At 42.2% G+C, this 20,969-nt stretch overlaps 1 protein-coding gene across 1 annotated transcript in view; it reads right to left on the reverse strand.

The window, feature by feature from the left end:
* The window catches only part of LOC109622213 (solute carrier family 26 member 10), a 55,999-nt gene that overhangs the window by 22,179 nt on the left and 12,851 nt on the right, over nt 1–20,969 (reverse strand). Inside the window, exon 2 of the mRNA XM_062856314.1 lies at nt 3,227–4,160. Within this exon, the coding sequence (XP_062712298.1) occupies nt 3,227–3,937 (711 nt within the window). The 5' untranslated portion in view covers nt 3,938–4,160. The remainder of the gene's footprint in view (nt 1–3,226; nt 4,161–20,969) is intronic.

The raw sequence follows: 20,969 nt of genomic DNA on the forward strand, positions 1-20,969 counted from the left end.
GAAAGTATACCTGGAGGAGTTCTCTTGGAGAAATCGCTAGAGGGAATTCTTGGAGAAATTCCTGGAGGGATTTCTGAAATAATATTTTGAGGATTTCATGGAGGTATTCTTAGAGAAATTCCAAGATGAAGTCCTAGTGGAATCTCTAGAGAAATTCTGGGAGGGACCTCTGGTAGAATTCCAGAACAATCCCTAGATGAATTCCTAGATAAACTCGTGGAGGGAATTTCCGAATGAATACTTGAAAGAAACCCTGGAAGAATCCCTGGAGGAATTCCAAGAGAAATTCCGGGAGGACTCCCTGAAGAAATTCCTGTAGCAAACCTGAAGGAATCCCTGGATTAATTCTTGGAGGATTCCATAGAGGAAATCTCGGAGGAATCCCTGGAGAAATTTCTGAAAAAAACTTCTTGAGGTATTCCTGGAGGAATCCTTAGAGAAATTTCTGGAGAAACTTCTGGAAGAATTCCTGTGGAAACTATTAAAAAATCCCTGGAGGAATCTCTAAAGCAATTTCGGGAGAAATTTCGGAATGAATGCATGGAGGAACTTTTGGACAAATTCATGGCGGAAACCTTGGAGGGATTTCTGAAAGTATACCTGGAGGAATACCCGAAGAAATCGCTAGAGGAATTCCTGGAGGAATAATTTGGAGAAGGAATAATCCATATAAATATCCCTGGACGAATTCCTGGAGGAACCCGTGAAGAAATTTCTGGAGGAATCTCAGTTAAAATGCCTGGAGGAACTTCTGGACAAATTCCTGACGGAATCCTAGGAAGAATTCCTAGAGAAATCCCTAGAGGAATTCTTGGAGAAATTCTGGAGGAATCCCTGAATGAATTCCAGAAGGTATCTCTAGAGGCATTCTAAGAGAAATCCCTGGAGAAGTTTCTGAAGAAATTGCTAGAGAAATTCCTAGAGGAATGCCCACAGAAATTTCTGGAGGAATTCCAAAAGGAATTCTTGGAGGAAATTCTGGAGAAATAAACGGAGGAATTCCTGGAGAAATATCTGGAAGAATCCTTGGAGGAATCCCTGTAGAAATTTCTGAAGGAATCTCTTGAGGAAAATCTCCTGGATAAACTCCTGGAGGAAATCCAGGAAGAGTTCCAGGAGAAAAAAATCCTGAAATAATTTCTGAAGGAATCTATGGAGGAATTCGTGAAGAAATTTCTGTAGGAAATTCCTGGAGCAGTTGCTGGATAAATTTCTGGAGGAATCCCTGAAAAAACACCGGGGGTATTTTCTGGCGGAATTCTTGGTAGAATTCCTGGAGGAGTCCTTAGAGAAATTCCTGAATGAATTCCTGGGAGAATTCCTGGAGCAATACCTGTATAAATTCCGGGAGAAATTTCTGGGGGGAGTTTCTGAGGAAATCCAGGAGGATTTCCAGGAGGATTGCTGAAGAAATTCCTAGAGTAATCTCGAGAAGAGTTGATGCAGGAATCCATGGAAGAATTTTTGGAATAATTCTTGGATAAACTCCAGGAGAAATCCCTGGGGAAATTTTTGAAGGAATCCCTAGAAGGATTGCTTGGAGAAATTTCTGGTGAAATTGCTGTGATAATTTCTGAAGGAATTCCTGGAGGAATTCCTGGATCAATTCCTGGAGGAATATCTGAAGGGATTCCTGGTGAAATTCTTGAAGGTCCCTGAATGAATCCCTGGAGGCATCCCTATAAAATCCCTGGTGGAATGCCTGGAGAAATTCCTGGAGTCATGCCTGTAGGAATTCCTAGAGGAATCCTTGAGCAATCTCTAGAGGGATTCCTGGAGCAATCCCTGTGTAAATTCCATGAGAAATCCCTGGAGGAATCCCTAGAGAAGTCCCCGGAGGAATTCCTACAGAATTTCCATGAAGAACCAATGGAGCACTTTCAGGAAGTGGAGGAACCCCGGAATGAATTCCTTTAGGTATCTCCTCCTTGTAGGAATCTCTGGAGGAATTCCTAGAGGAACTCCTAAAGGAATATCTGGACGAATCCCTGTTAGTTTTTTTTTAGAGGAATCCATACAGGAATTCCCAAGAAATCCTGGAAGAATACCAGGAGGAATTTCAGGAAGAATCCCAGGAAGAATTCTTGCACGAATCCTAGGACGAATTTCTGAAGAAAAGCTAGGATCAATTTTTGAGGGAATCCTAAGTGGAGTTTCTGGAAGAATCCCACAAGGAAGTACTGAAGAAAGCGTCGAAATTCCTTAGGAAATCCTAAAGTAATCCTAAAAAGAGTACGTAGAGGAACTCGTGGAGGAATCCTTGTAGCAGTTCCTGAAGAAACCCCAGGAGAAATCTCGGAAGCAATTCCAAGATGAATTCTTAAGGGAATCTTTAAGCAGTTCCTGGAGTAAGTCTAGTATTAATTTCCGGAGGAGTTTCTGAAAGACATCCAGGATGAATTCCAAGGAGGAATGCCATGAAGGAATCCCAAGAAGAGTTCTTGGAGGCGTTTCCAAAATTATCCTGGAAGTTGTTCCTGAAAGTATCACAGAAGGAATTCCCGGATGAATCCCTGGAGGAACTCTTGGAGGAATGTGTGAAGAAACCACAATTTCTGTAGGAATCCCTGGATGAAAACCTCAAGAAATTCATGTCTGCAGTAATTTCTGGATGAATTATTGAAGGAATACTTGGATGAACTCCTAAAGGATTTTTTTGTGCAAATTTCTTAAGAAATTTCTGGATTAATTTAAAAAAATCTCTAGTAAAATTTTCTAAAACAATTTCTGGAAGACATTCCTGCAGAAATTGGAATAATCTCAAGCGGAATTCTGGAAGAAATATATGGAGAAATCCCTGAAGAAATCTGTGAAAGTATACCAGCAGACATACCTTAAAGAATCTCTGGAGAAATTCCTGGAGGAAACCCCGAAAACAGCAGTTGAATTACTGAAGGAACCTCTAAAGATACCCCAGGACAAATCCCAGGGACTCCCTCCAGAAAAAAAAAACTCCTAGCTAAGCCAATGCTAATGAGTCCCAATCACAACAAAATGAGAATATCATTTCTGACTTCTATCGAACTGGCGGACAATAAACACTTTTCTATGCCTACATAAATTAACAGTTATGAAATAAATAACGCTGGCATAATTTTAACACTCCCTTGCTCCCCTTAGTACGATTATTTGAATGTCTTTGTGAATATGCCTCTCTCTAGCAATGCAACAAATTGTTCTTCAAACTCCTACGACACAAAATCAACATTCGCCAAATTTTACTCACCTGCATAATCCCAACGATGAAGCATACCGTCGACGCGACAACTATCGGACTCACCGCAGCACCTTCACTACTTTCCTTCACAACCCCAAGTATGGTATCGTTCACCACCTTCGATCCACTCCCTGTCACATCACCCTCACTGGAATACTTGAGCACTAGTTTTCCCACCATAATCGATACCACCGCGAACGTCCCCATCGAATTGTGCCTCGAGGTGCCCAGAACAAAGTACACCAACACCGGAAAGAACGCCATATAGATCCCCACTATGGGCGGCACATTGGCCAACAACGCGTACCCCATGCCCTGCGGAATGTGCATCACGGCCACCGTACATCCACTGATCAAATCCGACACCAAGTCCCTCTTCAGAGAGTACTCCGACAGCCACCCCACAATCGGGAACACACTCCGGGCACACCGTTTCGCACTCCATCCCTTGACAGTGTCCAGCGTTTCTCGAACCACCTGCCTCTGAGGGACACTGTATCGCATCTCCTGATTGAGATCCTCCTGCTGGTAGAGCGGCCTCGCCACGGCCACCGGCGGCAACGCCGTCGAGATCTTCTCCTTCTCCGACTTGATGCCCTCGTCGACCAGATCCCGATAGAATCCATGGTTGGTCATGCCCTGGACCGTGTCCTCCAGATCAGCGGTCCCATTGCTGTACTGTTGCGATGGGTCATCGCTTCCCACCCCACTTGCTGGCATGCTGCTGTGGTGGGTTCCTACCTACGCTGTTCGTGTGTTCGATCGTTGATCGGGAGATCCTTTCTGCGCGCCGGTTCACACGCGACTGACTGCGCTCGCATCCGCTGGGGGTGGTTTTGTCGGTCGGGCAGTGCCACCTCCGTCGTCACCAGAACCAGAAGGAAGAGTAATTAAGATACCGCGCGGGTTTGGATGATGATGCTATCGCCACATTTATGGGAGTCTGTAAGTGGAAGAAAACAAGGTGTAACTAATAGCATGATTATCGCTGCTTAGATACGCGCTGCAGTTCCGTTAGGAGTGAGGAAGCATGTGCTGTTTCGAACAATCTTCCTTATCTCGGGCAGGGGTTCACAAGGTCCTTCCGTTGATGGGATTTAGAGGTTTCCCTGACCCCTGGTGAAATTAGAAATATGCACATTTTGATTGAGGGCCCAGCCGATGCGGTTAGCGTATGGGTATTCAAATAGACCTAGGTCTGCCGAAGAAAGCTCTCGGTTAATAACTATGGAAATACTCATAGAACACTAAGCTCAGCAGCATTTTTATGCCATTTGGCACGATACGACAAGAATAGAGGAAGAAGAGAGTTCCGATGTATCTATGGTTATAAGGTTTTATATTACAGATAGAGTGCAGTTGCTACTGCTACACGAACTTCACTAGTATTCTATTCAAACAAACATCACGCTAAGAGCAAAAAACCTGGGTTTTTTTTACGAATTTTTTCAAGAACACCTTCAAAAATTCCTTTGGGCATTTATTAAACAACTTCTCCAGGAAATGTTTCAGAAATTCCTCAAAGGACTTCTCCAGAAGTTTCTTTTTCGTGAATTCTTCCATGGGTATCTTGCAGGGTTCCGATAGTGATTGTTTTAGGGTTTGTTCCAAGAAATGCTTTAAAAATTCCTCCCACGATTCCTTCGGAAATTTTTACAGATACTTCTGCAAGAATGCATCGATGAATTCCTCCAGGATATTTTTCATAGTTTCCTTTAGTGATTCCATCATGGATTGCTCCAGAGAATTTTTCAAGAATTCCTCTATGCATGGGTTCCACCAGTCATTCCTCCAGAAATTTCTCCTGGGATAACTTTAGAGGTTCCTCCAGTGATTGTTCCAGTGCTTTTTTCGAGGATTCCTCCAGGAATTTCCCAGGGATTCCCAAAGGAATGTCAACAGAAACTATTTTAGGTATTTATGCTAGTATTCTTTCAGAGATTTTTCTTCAGCGATTTCTCCATATATTCCTTTAAGAATTCCACTAGAGAATGATTCAATAATTTAATCTGGAAAATTCTAAGTGTTTCAGTTGCAATGTCTTCTAGAAACCCTTTCAGGAAATTTTACCAGAGATTGGCTTAAAAATAATCCAGGAATTCCTTGAAACGTTGTATTAAATATTGTTTTGGGAGTCCTTCCAAAGATTCCAACAATATTTTGTCCAAAAATTATTACAGATCTGGATTCCTTCATATTTTTATTTTCTACAGAAATTTTTCCAGGAATTTGTTAAGTAATCTTTCCTGGGATTTCCTAAGGATTTCTTCATGGGCATGCTTCCGGCATTCAGGAACTCTTGCAGGAACTGCTTCCCTCAGGAACTGCTACAGCGATTCCTCAAGGAGTTCCTCCGCAAACTCTTCTTCTTTAAATTCCTTCAGGATTTCTCTAAGGATTCCATCTGTAATTTCTTCAGGTATTCTTTCTGGGATTCCTCCAGGAATTTCTCAAGGGATTCTTCCACGAATTTTTGCAGAGATTCCTCTGGGAATTGCTGCAGGGATTCCCTAAAAATACATCCAGGATTTCATTCAGAAATGCCTCTAGAGATTCCTCCAGGAATTCTTCTAGATATTTCTCCAGGAGTATTTTCAGAGACTCCTTCGTAAATCCCTACAGGCATTCCTCTAGGATATGCTCCAGGGATTCCTGCAAGAATTTCTGAAGGGCTTAACTCGGGAATTGCTTCTGTTATTCTTTCTGGAACAACTTATTTTAAAATTCCTCTAAAGATTTTCTTAGGAACTTTTCTTAAGATTTCTTCAGGAATTCCTTCTTGTATTCCTTAAAGATTTCCTCTAGGAGTTAATGCAGTACTTCCTCTAGGAACTGTTTAGAGGTTCCCTTACTAATTCCTCTTGAAATTGCTTCCGGGGTTTCTTCTGGAGTTTCTTCAGAAGAAATAAATCCACGATTTTTTTTTAGGTATTCCTTTAGGAGTTTTCCAGGGATTCCTCTGGGAATTCCTGCACGGATTTCTTCAAAAATACCTCCAGAAATTTATCTAGACATTCTTCCAGAAATTCCGCCAGAAATTCCTCTAGAGATTCCTCCAGGAGTTCCTCTGGAGACTCCTTCAGGAATTCCTACAGGCATTCCTCTAGGATATTCTCCATGGACCCCTCCAAGAATTCCTACATTTTTTTCAGCGATTTCTCCAGACATTGCTTCTGGGATTGTTCCTAGAATTCTACCTGGAAAGATTTCTCCAGGAATTACTTCAGAGAATCATCCAAGAATTCCATCAGGAATTCCCCTGAGCTTTCTTCCGAAAAATTTTCCAGGCATTCTTCCATGGATTCCTCCTTGGATTCTTGCAGAGATTTCTCTACGTTTTTTTTTTCAGCAATTCCTCCAAGGATTACACCAGATATTCCTCCAGGAATTCCTTCAAGGATTCCTCCAGCAATTCCCAAAGGCATTCTCCCAAGATTTCATTCAGGAATTTCTCCAGGGGAAATTCTCGAGGAATTACAACAAGAATTTCTTCAGGAATTCCTCCAGGAGTTTCTCTAGGAATTGCTCCTGGACATCCTTCAGAAAATATGAAAGCAAATCCAGGATTTCCTTCAGAAAATTTTCTGGGGATTTTTCCAGAAATTCTTCCAGGAAATTCTACAAGAATATCCTGAGGATTTTTTTATGGATTTTTCCTGGCATTTCTCCAGGAATTTCTCCTGAGATTTGTTCATTAATTGCTTCCGGTATTCATCCAGGGATTGCTTCACGAACTTTTTCAGGAATTTTCCCAGGGATTCCTCCAGGAAATCCTGTGAAGATTCCTCCAGGAAATCCTCTAGGGATTTCTTCAGAAAATATTTCAGGAAATACTCCAGGAATACCTTCAGGATTTGTTTAAGAAAATTCCCCTGGACATTCCTCTAGAAATTCATCCAGTAGTTCTTCCAAAAATTCCTCTAGAGATTCCACCAGCAATTACCTCATGGATTCCTCCAGCAATATCCACAGGAATTCCTCCAGAATTTTATCAGAAATTTCAGAAACTCCTCCAGGAATTACCCCAAGATTTTTTTCAGGAATTTCTTTAAATAATTCTCCAGGAATTGATCCTGGGCATCCTTCAGAAATTATATCAGCAATTCCTCTAGGGATTCCTCCAGGTATTTCTCCAGGAATTTCTCCTGAGATTCCATCAGGAATAGCTTCAGGGATTCCTCCAGAAATTTCTAGAAGGATTTTTCTAAGGATTTCTCCAAGAAATCCTTCGAAGATTCCTCCAGGAAATCCCCCAGAAGTTCTTCCAAGGATTCTTCCAGAAAATCCTCTAGGAATACCTTCAGAGATTCTTCCAGGAAATTCACCAGGAATACTTTCAGGATTTTTTTCAGGGATGTCTCCAAATATTCCTCCAGAAATTTCTCTAGAGATTCCTCCAGGGATTTCTCCACAAATTTCTTCAAGGATTTCCCCAGGGATTCTTTCAGGAATTCCTTTGGGGATTTCTCAAGGGATTTTTTTTTCAGAAATATAAAAATAATAGAAATAGCAATCTCCCAGAATTCCTCTGGAGATTTCTTAAAAAAAATAATCCAGTCATTCTTTCAAGATTTCTAGAGATTCCTCAAGCAATTCCCACAGGAATACCTCTAGGAATCCCTCCAGGCATTCCTCCAGGATTTCATCCAGGAATTTTTCCAGGAACTTCTCCAGGAACCTCTCCCGGAGTTCCTCCAAAAAATACCCCAGGAATTTCTTCAGGATTTCCTCCAGGAATTGCTTCAGGACATCTTTCAGAAAGTATATCAGCAATTCCTTCAGGAATTTCGCCAGGGAATCCTCTAGGGATTTCTTAGAAAATTCTTCTAGAAAATGCTCCAGGAACACTTTCAGGATTTTTTCAGGTATTCCTCCAGACATTCCTCCAGGGTTTTCTTCAGAGATTCCTCCAGGGGTTCCCCACGTATATAAATCTCCAGAGACATTCCCAGATATTCCTTCAGGGATTCCTCCAGAAATTCCTCCACGGGGTTCTTCCAGAAAGTCCCCCTGGAATTTCTCAATGGATTTTTTCATAAATTTCTTCAACAATTCCTCCCAGAATTTCTCTGGAGATTTTTTCAAGAATTCTTCCAGGGATTGCTCCAAGAATTCCGGCTGGGTCTTATCCAAGTATTCCTCCAGGAATTACGCCTGGAGTTGGTTCAGAAGTTTCTCCAGGCATTCCTCTAAGATTCTCGTTAGAGATTGTCCCAGGATTTGTTCCAAGGATTCCGCCAGAAGTTTATGTAGGATTTCTTCTAGGATTTTCTCATTAGATCTCTTCAGAAATTTCTCTGGGTATTCCACCCATAATTTATATAGGAATTTCATCAGGTATACTTTCAAAAATTCTTCCAGGGATTCCTCCAGGAATTTCGCCGGGAATTCCTCCAGGGATTCTACGGGGCTTCTTCCAAGCATTCCTGTAGGAATTGCAACAGCGACTCATCCAGGTTTTTCTTCAAGGATTTATCCAGGAAGTCTTCCAGGAATTTCTCCGGGAATTCCTCAAGTGATTTCTCCAAAAATTCCTCTCAAGTTCTCTTCAAAAATTTCAGAAATCCTTCAAACATCTTTTCAGGAATGCACCCAAGAACTTTTTCAGGATTACGAGATGTTTTTTTTTTATTTTATCAAGAATTTGTGAAGGAATACCTCCAGCGAATAATATTGGAAGATAATTAAAAAGGGATGCATAGAGGAACCAGGAAATTCTAGGTTAGTCTTCAAAAAAGTTTGTAATTTTCAAAAGATTTCAGCTATAATTTCTTATGAATATTTTGTAGACTTTAACAATATAAAAATCAGAGCAAAATAATGCACGAGTGAATAAAAATCCTTGATCTTCCAGAAATTGGTCAACGCTACCAGCATCACGTTGATTTGTGTACATCAGGCGAGCTTTTTTAACGTATGGAACAAAATACAACAGCGTGAGAGCTGAAGGATTAAATAATGCTTTAAGAATATAATGTTAATATACTCAATTTCATCGTGCTGCGTTTAGTTATAAAAGCTAGTAGGTACAAATTTGCTAAGGGTGTTTCAGTAATCTCTGCAGCACACAATGGTTTATTTTCCCATTTTCACGCTCTTAATTAATAGCTCGAAGGATTGACGAGATAGAGCAATGATGTCTTCGGCAAAGTTGACGGGAATGACCAGCGCCATCTTTTGACAGTTAGAGTTTTTGGATCAATCCCCCTAAAAGTGAGATACAAAATTAATTTTTTTAAATTGTTGAGATAGAGGGTTGACGTCTTCAGTAAAGTTGTAGCATTTTTGATTCCAAACAACTTTCCTGAAGACGTCAATGTTGTATTTTTTACTCCAATGGAGATAGAGGCCTGTGTTTGAAAGTTAACCCCAAAAACACGTTTTTTAAGTAAAACATACATTTGTTGAATTTTTAGACACATATAATGTTCTGCAAAGTTGTATGAATCAATAAAATACGCAACTTTGCCGAAGACATCAAAGCTGTAAGAAATAAATGAGTCGAGTTATAGATGAATTTATGATTTTTTCATCCACTTTTAGGGATAAATATCTTTCTTAGGGGCAAAAAGGTGCAGCTGAGGATACCCTTATCAGAAAGTACATCTATAGAGCTTTCAAATAAGGGTTAGTTTGTCCGTCCACGATCGTCTACTGAGGAGATATGACCATAATAAAAAATTTCCTTACTACGATTTAACTGCATTCAAATCTACGTTGACAGAAAAATTCATGGCTACTATGATCAAATAATATATAGCCTTCTCTAAGCGAATTTCCACAACAGTCCTGAATGTTTTAAATACCAAAATTGTTCTAAAAACGTTTTCCACTGCCTTTTTATAAGATGTCCACTATTTAGTACAAATCCCATTCACTGAATAAAATATTAGGATTTACCGGGGTTTAATACGCTCTCACAGAGCCAACAGAGTTCTTCTGTAAAGCAATTTGAAATTTTATATGAAGAAAGTCAACACAATGAACTTTTACTAAGATAAGACGAAAGTTGGTGTAATTTTTATTTCATCATAGTAGCCATGAATTTTTCTGTCAAAGTAGATTTGATTGCAATTAAATCGTAGTAAGGAGATTTTTTATTATGGCCATATCTCCTCAGTAGACGATCGTGGACGAACAAACTGACCCTTATTTGAAAGCTCTATAGATGTACTTTCTGATAAGGGTATCCTCAGCTGCACCTTTTTGCCCCTAAGAAAGATATTTATCCCTAAAAGTGGATGAAAAACATCATAAATTCATCTATAACTCGTCTCATTTATTTCTTACAGCTTTGATGTCTTCGGCAAAGTTGCGTATTTTATTGATTCATACAACTTTGCAGAACATTGTACGGGTCTAAAAATTCAACAAATGTATGTTTTACTTAAAAAACGTGTTTTTGGGGTTAACTTTCAAACACAGGCCTCTATCTCCATTGGAGTAAAAATTACAACATTGACGTCTTCAGGAAAGTTGTTTGGAATCAAAAATGCTACAACTTTGCCGAAGACGTCAACCCTCTATCTCAACAATTTAAAAAAAAATTGTATCTCACTTCTAGGGGGATTGATCCAAAAACTCTAACTGTCAAAAGATGGCGCTGGTTATTCCCGTCAACTTTGCCGAAGACACCATTGCTCTATCTCGTCAATCCTTCGAGCTATTAATTAAGAGCGTGAAAATGGGAAAATAAACCATTGTGCAGCAGTGTCATGAACATCAGAAAGATCTTAGGCCAAATGTTCGTGTCATTCGGCAATCTTGAAGCAAAGTCAGTTTTAAAATTCAGGACAGCTCAAGCTAGAATTTTATTGATTAATTTTAACTCACTTCAAATATAGCGGATCGTTCGATTTAATGTCCAAACAGTTTAGGCGACGAACAAATATGTACAATAATGATACAGATGATCTAAAATGAAATGTCCTAGTAGTAAGGACAGTAATGAATACAAATAAGAATAAGCATACTATTTGCAACTTTCCAAATTAGATAAATAGTTTTTTACAAAAAAATATAGCGTCTAGCTCTACTTCTAGTTCTCAGTTCTTGGGTTCTAAATGGCATACAATGTTGTAATATTAACCTTAATCTCCCTTATCTTTTTGACATTTGCTTGGACAGATAGGGACATAGGTTTGGCTCTTAAACCGAGGTAATTGCACGGTACAACCTCCCCTGCATTCGTTGGTTGCTTTCGCTTGGTTTCGCAAGCACGTAATCCTCTTTGGAGCCACCATTCTCAGTTCGTGGGGCAATATCAGGCTGGATTTATGGGTGAACGCGCTACAACGGACCAGATGTTCACCATCCGCCAGGTGTTGCAGAAATGCCGCGAATACAACGTGCCCGCACATCACTTGTTCATCGATTTCAAATCGGCGTATGATACAATCGATCGAGAACAGCTATGGCAGATTATGCACGAATACGGATTTCCGGATAAACTGACACGGTTGATCAAGGCGACGATGGATCGAGTGATGTGCGTAGTTCGAGTATCAGGGACACTCTCGAGTCCCTTCGAATCTCGCAGAGGGTTACTGCTTGCTGTCTTTCGTGCTTGCTGTTCAACATTGCGTTAGAAGGTGTAATAAGGAGAGCGGGGATTAACACGAGTGGATTTTCACAAAGTCCGTTCAGCTGCTTGGTTTCACTGATGATATTGATATTTTTGCTCGGATATTTGAGACGATGGCGGAAACGTACATCCGACTAAAGAGTGGAGCCAGGCGAATGGGACTAGTCATTAATGTGTCGAAGACAAAGTACATGATGGCAAAGGGCTCCAGATAGGAATCACCGTGCCCGCCACCTCGATGAAATCGAGGCGGTTGAAGAATTCGTGTACTTGGGCTCACTGGTGACCGCCGACAACGACACCAACAGAGAAATTCAGAGGCGCATTGTGGCAGGAAATCGTGCTTACTTTGGACTCCGCAGAACTCTACGATCGAATAAAGTTCGCCGTCACACGAAGTTAACTATCAACAAAACGCTGATTAGACCGGTGATTAGACCCTATGGGCACGAAACATGGACCCTACGTGCAGCAGGATCAACGCGTCCTTGAAGTTTCCGAACTGAAGGTGTTGCGTACCATCTACGGCGGAGTGCAGATGGAAGACGGGACTTACAGAAGGCGAATGAACCACGAGCTGCATCAGCTGCTGAGAGAACCAACCATCGTCCACACCGCGAAAATCGGGAGGCTAGGGAGCGCGGGTCACATCATCAGGATGTCGGATAGCAACCCGGCTAAAATTGTTCTCGAGAGTCATCCTCCGGTACAAGAAGACGTGGTGCGCAGCGAGCTAGGCGGGTCGATCAAGAGGAGGACGATCTGCGGACCCTTCGCAGAGTGCGGAACTGGAGACACACAGCCATGGACCGAGTAGAATGGAGACGGCTACTATGTACAGCAAAGGCCACTCAGGCCTTAGTTTGCTCGGTAAAGTATGTAAGGCAGGTTGCCCGGGATAGGTAAATGTTTCCATCAGGTTTTGCTGAGTAGTACCAAAACTCTTCAAATGGCATCAACAGATGACTATAAAAAGTAACTCTATCACTCGCATGTCTTTGGGTTTTCCCAAAGAAACGGCACATGTCGCGACGTAGTGCATCGTTTCCAGAGTGCCGGATTAAAAATAGTCCGACGAAGGCACATCCAGAGAAGACGAGTAAAATTTATTGCACGTGAAGATAAGTATCCAAATGTAAGCAACTACTGACATTGAGCAACAACGGAATTCCCGTGCCGTCTGTTAGGTATTGTAACTTGGCGCGGCTCGTTGCTGTAACTTGTTGACATTAAGATATGGCATCGGTAGTAGCAACGGTGATGGTGATGATGAGGATGCTGAAATCCTACAAACATGAAAGCGAGATGTGCTTTTATTGGAACAGTTATTTTTTGTGCGGAGTGTAGCTAAGCGACATATGACAACAATGATGACAATGTGGAAGTAAATGTAAAAATAGTCACATTGGGCCTTCAACCCGGTTGAGCAAATGCTTAACCAATGTTCGTTGGAACATTTCGTTGAGTATTTTCAATATAACAACAGGTGTTCAGGCCGGTATTATAGTACTCTTGGTTGATCACAAAGAGGAAATATGCATTGGAGCAGATCTCAAATGTGGTGAGCTCGTTCCATGCTGCCACATAGAAATATGCAAAATCTCATCCGCTTTAAGCTTATCCATGAAAGGACATACAAACGCAAATCATTCTCCAATTCCCAAATATCTAGGCATTCAGTTAATTACAACCAGCGTCAGTCAATCTAAAACCACCATGACAAGACCTAAAAACCGCACATTTCGCATTGATCGCGACCTACAATCGCAGCGTCGACGTCGTCGGGTCAACCGCCAAGAATCCTTGGCCCTGGTCCATTGCTGATGGCGATCTAAAATCGAATCAAACCGAATTTGAATGTGCATATTTATACGACCGGATCGAGTCGAGCCTCCATCCACTGAATGTTCCTTCTTCCGCAACACAACAACGAACGCGAACAGACGACGACAGAGGGACAAGGGCAGGAAGCAGGAGGCAAAGCAACCCCAAATTGGCAAGATCCGAAAACCGGTCCGACTTGGATCTGGTTTGATCCGATCCATAGATGCCACGGGACAGACAACATTCGTTTTTAGGTGCCTTTTTGTTTGCGACCGGTCACATGCATATGGAGGAAGCTGAACAGAAAGGGCCAGCCAAGTGATCACCTCCGAAACTCTAAATGATGCAAGACGGGGATGGAGGTGAAGAGTATCGAGCTGATCGACGATTAGCGATTGTGTTAATGGATGGGAACTTGTTTTTTTAGGTTCCAAAGAAAGGTCTATCTGAATACTACGCGTTATTCTGTGGCGTCTCGTATTTCATGACTGGCGAAAACATAATCAGTGCTTGTCACAGACAAATTGACGTAACATTAAATATGTTTTACAGAAGAAAAAAACAGAGCTACCTTTCCAAGAATGCATGCTGAGATTTCTTCAGAGATGTCTGTTAAAATATGTCGTAGAAGGATTATGTTTTCAAAGAAGTTGTTCAGGAGTTCAGAGACTCTCGGACAGTAGTTCGTTTAGTACATATTTGTTCCAGTAGGTGGCTTCAGTCAGCACAACAATGCGCAGTTTAGTACAGGGTACAACCTTTCTTGATTTAAGACAGAAGTTCCCCGGGAATTTCTCCAGAAGTTCCTCGGCAAATCCTCCAGAAGTTCCTTGGGATTCCTAGGAATTCCTCAAGAAGTTCCTAGGGAATTCCTCCAGGAGTTCCTCGGGAATTCATCCAAAAGTTCTCCGGGAATTCTCCCAACAGTTCCACGGGAATTCTTCCAAGATCTAATCGAGAATTCCTCCAGAAGTTCCTCAGGAATTCCTCCAGAAGTTCCCCGGGAATTTCTTCAGGCGTTCTCTGGTATCTCTTTCAGAAAATTTCCAGCAGTCCCAAGAAGCTTCCCGAGAATTCATCCAGAAGTTACTCAGGAATTCCTCTAGGAGTTCTCTAGGAATTCTACCATAAGCTTCTCGGGAATTCCTCCAGAAGTTCCTCGTAAATTTCGCCAGGAATTCCCCGGGAATTCCTCCAGGAGTTCCCCAGAAATTCCTCCAGGAGTTCCCCGGAAATTCCTCCAGGAGTTCCCCGGAAATCCCTCCAGAGAATTCCTTCACGAAAAGTTATTCAAGGAGTTCCCGGGAATTCCTCCAGCAATTCCCGGAGATTTCTCCAAGAGTTTCCCGGGAATTCCTGAAGGATTTCCTTGGGAACTATTCCAGAAGTTTCCCGGGTATTCCTCCAGGAGTTCCATGGAATTCCTTCACGTGTTCCCCAGGAATTCTTTCATGAGTTCCTCGGGGATTCCGCCAGAAGTTCCCCGGGAATTCCTCTAGAAGTTTCCCGGGAATTCCTCAAGAAGTTCCCCGGGAATATCTCCAAGAGCTCCCCGGAAATTCCTCAAGGAGTTCCCCTGGAATCCCTCCAAGAGGTCTTTGGGAATTCCTCCAGATGTTCCCCGGGAATTCCTTCACGAGTTCCCCGGGAATTCCTTCAGAAATTCCCCGCGAATTCCTCCAGGAGTTCACCGGGGATTCCATCAGGCGTTCTCAGGCATTTCCTCCAGGAATTCATTCCTCCAGAAGTTTCCCGAGAATTCATCCAAGAGTAACTCCTGGATTTTCTCCATAAGTTCCTCGGGAATTCCTCCAGAAGTTTCTCGAGATTTCCAGCAGAAGTTCCTTGGCAAGTTCTCCAGGAATTTCCAGGGAATTCCTTCATGAGTTCCCCAGGGATTCCTTTCCAGAAATTCCTTCACGAGTTCCCAGGAGTTCCCCGGGAATTCATCCAGAAGTTCCCCGAAAATTCCATCAGGTGTTCCCCGGGAATTCCTCCAGGAGTTCCCCGGGAATTCTTCCAAGAGCTCCCCGGGAATTCCTCCAGAAGTTCCTAGGGAATTCCTCCCAGACGCCATTGAAAATTCCTCCAGAAGTTCCCCGGGAATTCCATTAGGAGTTCCACGGGAATTCCATTGTGAGTTCCCCTTGAATTCCTTCACGAGTACCCCGGGAATTTCTCCACGAGTTTCCCGGGAATTCCTCCAGAAGTTCCTTGGGAATTCCTCCAGAAGTTCCTCGGGGATTCCTCCAGAAGTTTCTCGGGAATTTCTCCAGAAGTTCCTCGGGAATTTCTCCACGAGTTCCTCAGGAATTCCTCCAGGAGTTCCCCGGGAATTTCTCCCGAAGTTCCCCGGGAATTCCTCCAAGAGCTCCTCGGGAGTTTTTCCAAGAGCTCCTCAGGAATTCCTCCAAAAGATCCTCGGGAATTCCTACAGAAGTTCCCCAGGAATTTCTCCAGGCGTTCTCTGGTATTTCCTCCAGGAAATTCCCGGAATTCCCGAGATGTTTTCCGAAAATTCATCCAGGAGCTACTCAGGAATTCCTCTAGGAGTTCCCTACGAATTCTTCCACAAGCTCCTCGGGAATTCCTCCAGAAGTTCCTCGAGAATTCCTTCAGAAGTTCCCCGGAAATTCATCCAGGAGTGCCCCGGGAATTCTTCCAGGGCATTCCTTCACGAGTTCCCAGAAGTTATTTCAGGAGTTTCCGGTAATTCCTGAAGGAGTTCCTTGGGAATTATTCCAGAAGTTTCCCGGGAATTCCTCCACAAGTTTCCCGGGAATTCCTCAAGGAGTTCCCCGGGAATCCCTCCAAGAGGTCTTTGGGAATTTCTCCAGAAGTTTCCCGGGAATTCCTCCAGAAGTTCCCCGGGAATTCCTCCAGGAATTCAACGGGGACTCCATCAGGCGTTCTCAGGCATTTCCTCCAGGAATTTATTCCTCCAGAAGTTTCCCGAGAATTCATCCAAGAGTACCTCCTGGATTTTCTCCAAGTTCCTCGGGAATTCCTCCAGAAGTTTCTCGAGATTTCCAGCAGGAGTTCCTTGGGAAGATCCTCAGCAATTTCCAGGGAAATCCTTCAACAGTTCCCCAGGAGTTCCCCGGGAAATCCTCCAGAAGTTCCCCGAAAATTCCATCAGGTGTTCCCCGGGAATTCCTCCAAGAGATCCCTGGGAATTCCGCCAGGAGTTCCCCGGGAATTCCTCCAAGAGCTCCCCGGGAATTCTTCCAGAAGTTCTTCGGGAATTCCTCCTGGAGTTCCCAGGGAATTCCTCCAGGAGTTCACCGGGGATTCCAACAGGCGTTCTCAGGCATTTCCTTCAGAAATTTGTTCCCCCAGAAGTTCCCTTGGGAATTCCTCCAGAAGTTCCCCGGGGAATTCCTCCAGGAGTTTCCCGGGAATTCCTCCAAGAGTTCCCTGGGAATTCCGCCAGGTGTTCCCCGGGAATTCCTCCAAGAGCTCCCCGGGAATTCCTCCAGAAGTTCCTCGGGAATTCCTCCCAGACGCCATTGGAAATTCCTCCAGAAATTCCCCGGGAATTCCTTCACGAGTTCCCCGAGAATTCCTCCAGAAGTTCCTCGGGAATTTCATTAGGAGTTCTCCGGGAATTCCTTCACGAGTTCCCCGAGAACTCCTCCAGGAGTTTCCCGGGAATTCCTCCAGAAGTTCCCCGGGAATCCCTCCAGGAGTTTTCCGGGAATCCCTCCAGGAGTTTCTCGGGAATTCCTCCAGGAGTTTCCCGGGAATTTCTCCAGGAATTTCCCGGGAATTCCTCCAGGAGTTTTCCGGGAATTCCTCCAGAAGTTTCCCGGGAATTCCTCCAGGAGTTTCCCGAGAATTCCTCCAGGAGTTCCCCCGAGAATTCCTCCAGGAGTTCCCCGAGTGCCTTTGGATTTTATTAGATTTACTTCATGTATCTAATTTTAATACAGCAAAGCTTCACTGTCTGCTTGCCTGTGACCTAATCGAAACAAACACATTTTCTCGTAACATCGGATTCGCATTCTCCCCGAATATCGGCACCAACATTTCAAAAGGGCGTAACTGCATTTTTAAACAAACCACTCTTTCACATCTGTGGGTCATATTTTAAGTTTCCCACGAAATTCACAAACATTACTAGACAGAGAAATTGCTCTTCTTTCCTATACTGGCGGTGATTAGCATGGCGGCATTGAAATACGATCCACAGATGTGAAAGAGGGGTTTATTTCAAAATGCAGTTACGCCCTTTTGAAATGTTGGTGCCGATATATAAAAAAAACATTTTAATTAATTTACGGAATGTGTCCAACCGATAAGGGTCCACTCTGAGAAAAAAAACTCCATTTTATTCCACACTCAAGCTCGTGTCTCGTGACCGCGCGCAGTGTTTTGCGTGAATGGATGCGCAGATAAAGGATTTTGCATTTCATTTGTTTACGATTGCAGCGTATAGTCTCTGGAGACGGCGCCGGAGTGGCGAGAAAAAAACTGGTTTGGTCCTCCGGAACGGGATAACCCCCTGCGTGGAAGTGTGGATGCTTTTTACAATAACAAAATCATATATTATCGACGATTTCTTTTATTGTGGCAAAACAAAGGATAAAGATTGGCCTGACTGGCATTCCAACGCAATATTTTCAAGTCAGACTAGTTTTGAGGAGATTCTGAGAACCATCACAAAACCAAACATTTTATTTTTTTTTAAGTTTATGCCGAATGTTTGGGTTTATTGAAGTTGATTTCATCCTATTTGAAAACAGACACGACACCAATTACGTCCATTCATTTTGTTATCAAAAGTGCTCACTTCAAACAAAATAATTAAAAAAACAGAAACATAGCAAATAGCAGTAACTTTCTAGGTGACTCAGATTGCTAAAATTTTCAAAATTTCGTCAATAAATTGTTTTTGTGACAAAATCCAACGAAAACATTCCTATTGCGGGGGGTCACATTATGGTGGAAGCACAGTACTAGAAGTGGAAACGGCAGCCCCATCTTCTTCTTCTTCTTCTTCTTTATGGCTCGGCGTTCGCATTGGAGCTTGGCCTGCCTCTCTTCAACTTAGTGTTCTTGGAGCACTTTCACAGTTATTAATTGAAGGGCTTCCTTTGCCTGCCATTGCATGAATTTGTATATTGTGTGGCAAGTACAATAATACACTATGCCCAGGGAATAGAGAAAATTTTCCCGACCGGAATGGGAATCGAACCCGCCGTCTCCGGATTGGCGATCCATAGCCTTAACCAGTAGGCTAACTGGAGACCCCATGCACTTGTGTTTTCCAGGACTTAAAAGCAGTTAATGTAACCGCTATAAAACCCGAAGTGCCTTTAAATTACCTTTAAATTTACCTTTAAATTTGTTATCAATGTTATATACAGCGCAAAGTTACCATTCATCTGAACATAAAGTAATATTCGAAGATGAAGGTGTTAACAACACGATCTCCATAGCTATCGATCAGCGATCGTAGTTTTACGATCGCAATGACAATCACCACGCACTGTCGTTCGCCTTGCGAAGAAAAAGGATACGACGCAGTCACATGCAAGTCAGTCACGTGAGACTTATTAATTTAATATTCCTACTCAATGAAGTCAATCAATACCAGCAAAACATGACGTCAATAAGTCGATTTAAGTTTCCACCGTCGCAGGATACTTTTTTGTACTCCATACATTAATTCTCATTAGCTCACAGTTGATGGGATGAAACCTCTCGTACAGAGGACAATCCGCGATCGGCTCGGATTTCATATTTCGAATGTCTATCTACTACTTTCCAGTTATCTTCGATGCAGCTAAACCTACTCAATCCAGATTGATCCACTGCAAGCAAGTTTGAAACGACGTCATTACAAGACAGGAAGCTCTATACCTATACTTGAAGCGGAACCGAATATGTAGTAAACATATGGTCGCATATAGTTGTTATTCTACTCTCATTTCCGTACATCATCGGAGAACAGAAGAAAAAGTTGTTCTACATCTAGGTGACATTTGATCTTAATGGTGCTGTTTGCTTTGTTTCTTTGTTTGTTTCATATAGGATCATGAACAGTTCGTTAACCGCTAAAACTAGGATAGGGTCTGGGACCATTTGGTCAGGGGCCTATGTTGGGCACTTACTGAGTCATTTTAAACCAATGGATTTGAGTTTTTGTACATGGTTAGATACTGTACGTATCTTATCGTGTGGCAAAAATCAAGTTAATTGAATAATAATTGACTTGGTTATAGCAGCAAGTGCCAAAAATAGGCCTTCCTATCCAAATAGTCAGATCTTGTTTCGGTAGTATTTAGTAAAACATAGGTTTTGGAGCTATGTACGTAATCCTCGAGAGGACAATCTGACATTCAAGAATTTCCTTTATGAACAGTTGCTGTATCGACTGGGAATCGAGGCCGTTAAACTCAGCATTGTATTATGTGCATTATCAATAGTAAAAATGTAAGTACATGTTCGAACATTTTCAATACAAACATATGATGAAACCAACTCAAATATGTAACACGAAAGCAATAGCAATTAGTCTTATTTATGCGAAATGCGTTGTTGTACCGATTTTTGAACCCTCTAAGCAGGGATGGGAACACTCACTTGCAAAGAGTTACATTCACTTGCTATTTTCTCAGCTCAGAAGCATCCTATCAAGAAACGATGTATGGACAAGTTTTGCCTTTTGGTTTTGTCTAAAAGTTTGCCGAATAGAGTATGAATCGCACATGTATAGTCGTGACAGAGCTGTGAAAGCGACTCTCCACGAGATGAGTGTAATTTACAGGTTCTAAGCAGAACATCCTCTTCGGATGCGTTTAGAGGGCGGATTTTAGGTACAAAGCTGATTACACTCATGCAAAAAACTATCTTGTTTCAAAAAATGGTCAACTAACCGTAATTTTTCGAAAAGTGCACCAAAAATTCTCTAATTTCCACTGAAAGTTGGTCAACTAGTTTTTCCCATTGGAATGGTGCGTTACGGCGTAAGATCTACCACATTAAATACACGAGCTAGGCTCCTGTAGGAAAATTCCAGGATATACATTTGATGTAGTTTTTTTTTTCTGTGTATCTATTTGTTTTTTTAAAGTGATTACTGATAATGAACTTTTTGTTTCGGAAATATTCAGATGAGTTCATCATATGATGCCGGACTGATCATAAGGTATATAACCGTTCCAAGCGTATCACGAACAGCTTATTCAATAAAATATGTTAACACCATTTTCTATTCCAGATTTTCAGTCACCCAGTCCTGCATCGATCAAGATGGAAAAATAAAAACCAGATTAATTATACCGGCAGCTGTCTTAATATAACCAAAAATGATATTTTGTGCGCCTCAACGTTTACCAA

Source organism: Aedes albopictus, chromosome 3 (genome assembly GCF_035046485.1).
Source record: "Aedes albopictus strain Foshan chromosome 3, AalbF5, whole genome shotgun sequence".
Taxonomy (NCBI): domain Eukaryota; kingdom Metazoa; phylum Arthropoda; class Insecta; order Diptera; family Culicidae; genus Aedes; species Aedes albopictus.